Source organism: Gekko japonicus, unplaced genomic scaffold (assembly GCF_001447785.1).
Source record: "Gekko japonicus isolate JY-2015 unplaced genomic scaffold, Gekko_japonicus_V1.1 scaffold96, whole genome shotgun sequence".
Taxonomy (NCBI): Eukaryota; Metazoa; Chordata; class Lepidosauria; order Squamata; family Gekkonidae; genus Gekko; species Gekko japonicus.
Genome location: NW_015168048.1, coordinates 985,693 through 994,765, shown reverse-complemented (window position 1 = coordinate 994,765; position 9,073 = coordinate 985,693). Strand labels below are relative to the sequence as shown.

General features: G+C 41.4%; 1 protein-coding gene across 1 annotated transcript in view; it reads left to right on the top strand.

The window, feature by feature from the left end:
* Nucleotides 1-9,073, top strand: part of NR3C1 (nuclear receptor subfamily 3 group C member 1) — a 104,480-nt gene that overhangs the window by 57,963 nt on the left and 37,444 nt on the right. The window contains exons 4-5 of the mRNA XM_015414325.1: nucleotides 3,330-3,446; nucleotides 8,411-8,689. Of these exons, the coding sequence (XP_015269811.1) occupies nucleotides 3,330-3,446; nucleotides 8,411-8,689 (396 nt within the window). The remainder of the gene's footprint in view (nucleotides 1-3,329; nucleotides 3,447-8,410; nucleotides 8,690-9,073) is intronic.

Below are 9,073 nucleotides of genomic sequence, written 5' to 3'. Positions count from 1 at the left end.
AAACCAATAAAAATTATTATAAAAAAAAAAATCTGCTCGCCGCCCATACAGGGTTGAGGTGGAATGTTCAGACGGGCCTTCAGGGCCAGGTGGTCTGACCATGGCACTGCCTCTGCAGTGATCTGGTCCACCTCCACTCCCGCCGCAAAGATCAGATTGAGCATGTGAGTGGCCCAATGCATGGGGGGCGATACAAACTGAGAGAGTCCCAGTGCCGCCATGGACGACACCAGGTCTGTAGCCCAGCTGGAAGCCGCGTCCTCAGCATGGACGTTGAAATCACCCAAGACAATCAATCAGTCGAGGGTGGTCCAACGCCCAATACGGCCTCCAGCAGGCCGGTGCATTAGGCGGTCGGTACACCAGCCAAATCGCCAAACTCTCCTCAGCCCCCAGCAGCACGCGGACACATTCCAAGCCCGCAATCTCTACAGCCGGGAGTGCCCTGAAGGAGTAAGCCTCCCGAATGAGAATAGCCACCCCTCCCCCACCCCCTATTCCGTGATTGGTGAAGGACCGAGCAACCTGGGGGGGGCCTAGCTGCGTGAGAGCCAAGGTCTCCCCCTCCCTCACCCAGATTTCGGTCACACACGCCAGGTCCGTTTGAAAGCCATTTACAGAAATCTGTGGGGAATTAGGTGATGGATAAACTCTCTTTTATCCCTTTTATACCACAATAAAGGCTCTTAGGCTTTAAGGTGCCATAGTCCTATTTGTGTTTGCTGGAACAGAAGGATGTGCTACTACCAATATGGAATTTACCCGTCTAAATTTCCCCTCAGATGTACCCCTCATAGAACCATGTGCCTGAAGAGCTAGTCCAACTTCTGTACTGATGAAAACCTCTTTGCAAAACAGTTATAAGCAATAAAACATGAGTAACAGTGAGTTTTTGAATTCTTGTGAAGGGCATTTTTAAGCTTTTGCTTGACAGCAGTTCTGGGGGTGATGTTCTAGTTTATTGTTTCCTATTTCTCTCATCAAATAGGTTGGGCCATGTTGTTAAGGCATTATTTTGATCCCTGATTATATCACACAACTGAAGCACAAGCCAGCTTGGTGTAGTAGTTAGAATGTTAGACTAGTACTTGCGAGATCTGGCTTTACACCCCCATTCTGCCCATGAACACACTGGGTGACCGTGACCTAGTTGCTTTATCAGATTAAGTTGCCCAAATGCGTAGCTGTGAAAATAAAATGTAGGTGGGGAAATTGTCTCTCATCCCAAGCTCCTTGATAGAACAACAAAAATAAAAATGTGATACCATAAGATAATTCTGTCTTAAGTTGTCATCACTCTACTTGCAATTAGATCAAGACAAGTGGGAACCCACAAGGACTTGCGGGAGGCCTCTATTTTCCCCTCCCCCACTATTTCCTCTTACCCTTTCCTGAAAGCCCCCACAGCCTCTCCTCTTTTCCTTAGGGTTGCTGGCTCCAGGTTGGGAAATTCCTGGAATTTGGGGGTGGAGACTTGGGAGGCAAGGTTTTGGGAGGGAAGCAGGGTGTAATGCCATACAGTCTACCCTCTAAAGCAGCCATTTTCTTCAGGGGAATTGATCTCTGTCATCTGGAGAGCAGTTGTAATAATTCTGCATGATCTCCAGCTCCCACCTGGAGGGTGGTAACCCTAGTTCTCATGGAGGAAATGGCTGCTTTGGAGGGTGGAATCTATGGCATTATACTCTTCTGAGGTCCCTTCCCTCCTCAAACCCCACCCTCCCCAGGCTCTACCCACCACATATTCAAGTATCAGATGGTATCAAATCACACAGAGGTTGTTGCCAGTCCTTGGGTTACCAGCCTCAAGGTGGGACCTGGACATCTCCAAAATTACAACTGAACTCCAGATGGCCGACATCTGTCCCCCTAAGCTGAGAAAAAAGGCTCCTTTGGAGGGTAGATTCTCTGGCATTATATCTGGCTGAGGCCTCTCCTCTCCCCAAACCCTGCCCTCCTCAGAATCGACCACAACTGCTCTAGGAATTTCCTAACCTGGAACTGACAACCCTGCCTAGGCCTGGCCCCAATGAATCCCTTGAGCTTTTATTAATAGAACCTAGCCTGGAAAGCTATGGTTGCCTATCAACAGCCACTTAGTTACAGGCTCTTCTTTTATCATTTTGGGTTTTTAACCCGCACACACACATTTCTTGTTCTTTTTGAGAGAGAGAAAGAAGAAGAGATTTCAAGCTCCCCTCTTCTCTTTCACAGAGCATCTCCTGTAGACTGCAGGGGGTGGGAATTACTGGGCACAGCAGTACAATCTTCAAAGCGACCCTGTGCATCAGAGACCATTGCATCCTGGCATTCAAAAGGTTAAGTGTGCTATAGAAGGAGGGGAAGGAAGAAGGGGAGCTGGCATAATTATTATTTTTTTCCTCTCTCTCTCTACCAATTACACTGTAGAGGAAAGAAACATCCATCTCTTTCTTGCTTAAATCACTTCTTCAGGGGTGGGGGCCATGCTCATTAGCAGTTCAAGGCTAAAATGTGTGCATTCAGACTCCAGGTGCAACTGGCAAGTGAATGTAAATAAAGCCACATAATACTGCAGAGGTGGAGCGAGCAGCTTAGGAAGCCTCCTCCTGCAGAGCCTCAGCATACACAGAAGTACACAGAAGGCTTGTAGATCTCCAAGTAGAGGCTGCGGGGATGGTTTCTGAGGCGGTGGTTTGTGCTGAGGGCTGTAGCCATGGGCAGTTGCCCTCGTGGCTACAACAGATGCTCCTGGTATTCGTAGCGGCAGTGCAGATGGCAGCGGGGCTTCCCTTGAGCTCTAAAGTATTCTAACATAAATCAGCAAGTAAAGAACGTTGTTTTACTTTTGGGGGTATTTAAGTATCTCCCATATCTGCATGCACAGGGGACCCTTGGTTATTAGTATATAGATAGGCAGTCTATCTGTAGCAGTAGAAAAGAGTAAGAGTCCAGTAGCACCTTAAAGACTAACAACATTTGTGGTAAGGTATGAGCTTTTGTGAGTCACTGCTCATTTCTTCAGATACTTCTTCAGCTCATAACCTACCACAAATTTTGTTAGTCTCTAAGGTACTACTCGACTTTTACTCTTTTCTACTACTGTTTGCAGTTGTTCTACTTTGACTTTCTTCTTTCTTGAACATGGAATGTTTTAACCATTTTGCCAGTACTGTCAGTAATTAATATACTATTGATACCTCATTCAGCATTGTAATTATATCATTTAAGAGAGTATTTTAGTTAGAGAATATAGCAAAGTTCATTCCCTCTCTTCCATGGAATGGGTACTAAAATATAAACATGAAGTTCTAATATTTATGTTTGTTGGTTTTTGTTTACAAATATAGGGCAGCACAATTATCTCTGTGCTGGAAGAAATGACTGTATTATTGACAAAATTCGGAGGAAGAACTGCCCAGCTTGCCGCTACCGGAAATGTCTTCAAGCTGGCATGAACCTAGAAGGTAACTTGCAGAGCTTTAATGTATTGAATCCCAGGTATAGGTATTACTGTATGTATATTAGCATGCACCAGTGTTATTCTTGGCAGAAGCTGGATATTTATTGCTACAAGCTTTTCCTTTTCCCCCATCCCACATGAGCTGCATTTTTAACGAGTCTTCTCGTAAAATATTGTTCATACAGATCTTTTCTTTCCTTGTCTCCCCCCCCCCCCCAATCTTTGAACATCACATGCTTACCATTTAGGTGATGTTTCTTTCGATAGATACCCAATTGGGGAAATGTTTTGGTATTGAAGGAGTCTGAATGCAAATGTATTTTATTAACTTCATGTATTAACTTCATTTAAGTGAGATTACAGATTATAAAAGCAATTCTGTCAGTCAGTAAAGATTCCCAATGCAGAATTTGAGAACAATGTGAACAAAAAAATTGTCCAGGACATGACAAACCATAATGCAGAAATTGGATTACACTGTAGAAGACAGTGCAGTGAAAGGAGGGTGGTAGTGACTTCCTGAGCTGTTCCATTATAATGAAGTTCTAATTCCTTTATGAAAAAGCCCTATTGAATGTATCTATTTTGCATATGCTGTGAAATGATAGAAGTGTGTGGAGGCCTTTCTGACTTCCTCAGGCAGGCTGTTCCACAAGGAGGGAGCCACCATAGAGAATTTATGTGAATGGGCAGTTGCTGCTAATTCCCATTTGCAAGATGGCTTCTTCAGAAGGCTTTCCTTTGATAAGCAAACCTGTCGTGGCTGAGCATAGAAGAAGAGGCAAGTATGGATTCATGAGGAACCAAGGTCATTAAGAACTTTGTAGGTGCAGTGAAATGCCACCCAATTCCTGCTCCTGTGGGGCTCCCAGGAATAAGATTTCAGGGGGCAGCTGTGAAAGTTGCGATGTATAGACAGTTCCTTTCACCACAGAAACACTAAGCTGAATCCAACCCAGTATAGTTGCAACGATATTTTTCTACTGGCACATTGCCACCATTGCTAGAAAAAGAAACAGTGGCATTACTTTGAGTAGCAATATAAGTATTTTCAGTTAAGACTTTAAAATGGCTTTTATTTCGTAAAAAGGTCATCAATCTGCTCCCAAAGGTCATCAATCTACTAGAATGGCATTAATACGAAGAGCCCTTTGTGCAGGCTCTTGATACTTTCATGTAAGAGCTCAAATAAGAGCAATGTGTGTGCCTTTTCCCTGTGGTATGTTCATCACACACCATTCTCAGGGAGTTCTGAAGGAGGGGGCTACAGTGGTAAAGAAGGAAAGTGGTGAAAATCACTTCCACAAACTGATCTCCATTCTTGGTGGCTTGGATCTAAGCCATTACATGTTTGCGGTTCCTGAAGTGGTTGGTTAGTGAGGTAAAAGGAAATTGATGAGAAATTAGGGCATGTTATTTTGTCAAAGGTTTGTGAACCTTTAGTTGTATATTTTAATGTAAGTCTAGACAATTCTGCATGAATTATAAGTTTTTCTTTGTTGAAGGACTCAGTCCTGTGCAGATGGGATTAGTGGTGCCCTAGTTTTCTCAGACGGTGTTATTACAAGCTAGTAAAAGTGCAGAGTAATACATTACACTGAAATGCTATCTGGTCCAAATTGAACATTTCTGAGGGGCAGTTAATATAGTGTGTTGCAGTCTGAAGTCTGCCGGAGTCTGAAGGAACCCTAAATGTTCATGAATCAGAGGCCACTTTATCAGATGTATGAAGTGTTCAGTTATCAGGCAGGGGATTGTTTATTTTTGAAGAATAAATGCTTTGTACAAACAGCTTTCAATATGAATTTACCATAAGACCAATTTTTAAATCACTACTTACATTTTATCTTGAGCTTTAAATATATTATTTAAATAATATATTATATAAAAGATGGAGCACCTTAATTTTTTTGGTTGTTTTCTGATAGGGCTCCTGTGCGTTTAACAATTATCCAAGAAGGTTAGCAGCTTATCTTTATTTTCTATAGAAGTGCAGTGATGGGGAAATCTGCATCTGTTGAATGCCTGCCTGTCATGCAATGATTGAAACTTTGACCAGAAGGTCATAGAAATGCAATGATGGGGAAATCTTCATCTGTTGAATTCTTGTGCAAGCAGCAGTCAGGGATAGACAGCAGGGAAAGAAGAAATGGACTTTTCATCTGAGTTCACCCAACTATCACAGACACCCTGGCATACCATTTCAGACCTCCTTTGAGAAACATTGCTCTAAATTATTTTTTGAGATCTCCCCTAAGGGTACAGTTGCCATTTCATTTTACAAGAAGAACTTTTCTGGTCCATCTAGTTCAGTATTTGTTTTCCTACAGTGGGCAGCTATATGCTTTAAGGAAATCCTTGGCATGTGTGGGGAAAATGCTCTCCCATTCTCTTCATGAGAAGCATCTAGAATCTGGTACTTATTTCTGTGGCTCCAAGTATGATTTAATTTAAGCTAGGGCTCACTGATACTTATTTCTTATTTCTTGCATGTTTTCAGTGTATATCTGGTTCTATGACGTATCAGTAAAGAATAGAGTATTTCTGAGTGTGCGCAAAATGTCTTTCACTCATCATTATGCCAATTTCATACAGTTGGGTTTACATAATCTACAACAGATAACAGATTTGACCTATTGTGTAGGCCCTGAGAACCAAAGAAAAGCAGAAAGATTGCAACAATTGGGAGGAGACAGCTGGTGGGCAACATTGTTAAGTGCAGGAACAAGTGCTGTGCCCTTGCTTCCCAGGGTTTATAATCAGGCTGTGTCTTTCCCTCCTCTTTTTTGGCACATGAGCTATTCGTGTTACAGCACAGCCACTTCCTCCTGTAGTGCAGATAGACATCAAGACAAGTGCTGCTCTCTTGACTGCTTGCTGCCTTAGCAGCTCAGCCAAGCCAGTGACTGAGAATGTATGCTAGAGCAAAGAGTGTATGTGTCCACAAAGCGGGGTTCCAAGATGCTGCACACAAGTGCTCCCGGCCAGTAGGAGATAGCAGCCTATCTCCAGCACTTTTCTCCTGTAGGATTGTTGCTGGTGGAGCGAGTGAATGAACGAGAAGTGCAGAGCTCCACCAGCAGCATGGATGAATGTGTTTAATCACTATCTGCTATGGACTTCCTGCGGTGTCCTTGTGAAACCCCAGTTTGAGAAATGCCTCTCTAAAGTGTTCCTGAAATGTCAAAAGTGCTTTTATCAAACAGGAGAATCTCTTTACCAAAGACCACTAAATTTGGAGGTGGAATGAGCTGAAAATTTGTTGCAAGCATTTTAGGCAACAGCCCTGATGGGTAAACAACTGAAATAGTTGGCTGGTTGTGCTGTTGTCAAGCAGTGTCAATGAGCCATATGTTTTGGGTTTGCTATTATTCTAATGCCAAAGAATTTTCTCCAAACTGTTACATTTTTTCCCCTCTGGAGCCAAACACTATAATAGAGTGACAGACCCAGAATACTTAGCAAATACAATGCAGAATCTCTAGCAGTCATAAAAAGCCTTTGGTTTACTGTGGTCTGATGTGTTCTGCAACTTTACAAATATAGTACAGTAGTGCAGTTAGTATCACCTGACAGGGTTAAGGTCATTTTTACCACCAATTATTTTGAATCAGAAAACTAGATGCACATATTGACCAAGTTGTATTTTCTTATATTTTCTCCACAGTGCTGTTATACTCCTGAAGTGGACATATTTTGTGAAATACTTAATGAAATATAGATTGTCTTTCTTTGCAGTTGGTGTGAAACTCTAAAGTTTTCCATTTCTGTGACTGACTTCGTAGTCTATTTGACCCTCACATGTATGAATAACATACCTTTTTGTTCAGGCCCAGGAAGCTTAGGTGTAGAATAAATGTTTTTATAATGGTTTCCCTTATAAGTTCATTAATTGAATGCCACAAGTAAGGTCTCCAAAAAGTCCATGATTTAAAAGTGTGTACTTTCATAATGCTTCCTCTGTCCCACCCAAAGTATTAATTGTGTAGACTCACCTATGGAGTATGTGTGATCACTGGACTCAGTTCCTCTGCAGGGAACATATGCCGTGCTTTCAGCTATGGCAGGTGCTTCCAGGGTACTAAATTAGTTGAAACGGATGGTAGCCTAATGTCATCATAGCTCTGCTATTTTGTCTAGTATGAACTGTCACTGACAATGCAGTCCTAAACAGAATTTGACCTTTTTAAGCCTGTTGACCTCAGAAGTTTTAAAAAGATAGAACTTTTTAAAGAATTGCACTGTTAGGCAGCAAAGAGTTTGAAAAGATGATGAAAGTCTCTTCCAGCTCTTACCACTGTTATCTTTCATTACAATTCAATAGTTTTCTTTCTTGCCCTCTTTTTACTCCAGTTGCAAAACAGAGAGATGAATTTAAGTTTGCCTTTGTGTATTGAAAGAATATTGGCAGATACGATTGATAAAAATTAAAAGGCATTCAGGTGGCATAGTTACTGTGGAAATATTTTTTAGAAAAAATATTTAGTGAAGCAACATTTTAAGCAGTTCATCTGGCATATGTATTCCATAGTTTAATTGCAATGGCAGGCAGTTGCCAAGGGGGGGGAATCATCTTTGGTTCAGCTGTTCTAGTAACAAAATTTTCCTGGCTATGGTAATTCATGTCGAGAAATGCACAATGTGTGTCTCATATGCACAATTCCATAGTGTATATTTTATTTTTTTGGCTCATTGCCAAATTATGCTGTCTCTTGTTTCCCTTGTCATGATTTAGTACTGTGGGAAGGCTAGTTTGAAACCCCCGAATTCTAGGCCTTTTACAGAGAGTTTTTATTCATCCTCATATACCCTGCTTTCCTTTATTTATCTTTGTGTTTAATCCAGAAATAACATTAAGAAAACAGTTAGGAACTAGTAGCCAAAGTGAAGAGAGGTGACATTTGTTGTCTTAACTGCATTTTCTACTTTTCTACTTTTGTTGACTGCCTTTTTTAAATGCTTCCCTAGCTCGAAAGACTAAGAAGAAGATAAAAGGAATTCAGCAGTCCAGCATTACTGCAGGGAGGGATAGTGCTGAGAGTCCTGTAAACAAAGCTATAGTTCCTGTCTCTCTACCACAACTTACTCCTACTCTGGTCTCCCTACTGGAAGTCATTGAGCCAGAAGTGATGTTTTCAGGCTATGACAGCACAATACCAGACACAACATGGCGTATAATGTCAACCCTCAATATGCTAGGAGGAAGGCAAGTGGTAGCTGCGGTGAAATGGGCAAAGGCGATACCAGGTAATTATGTTTGTGTAATATATGTATAATGGACACATTATAGTTAGCATGTGTTTGTTAGGCATCAACTGTATTTCACTCCAGTATATATTGTCATCATAATGGAGTGGTTGTAAATTATGGTATGTTGTGTCTAAAGGATTAAAATTAGGCAAAAAAGAAATATGTCTTCATAGAACTATTACTAGATGAAAAATATTTATTATCTAGTTCTCTTTCATTGTTCCTGCACCATCTTTCAATTTAGGAAAACAGCTTTTGTCTTGTATTTGAATTTCCTTTAGAGGGTTTGTGTCTAGCTAATTATTGCTTTATAAAATATAATTTTTCAAACACTGCCATTGCAGCTGTTTGATGCAGCCAGTGAAGCACAGCATTGGAAAT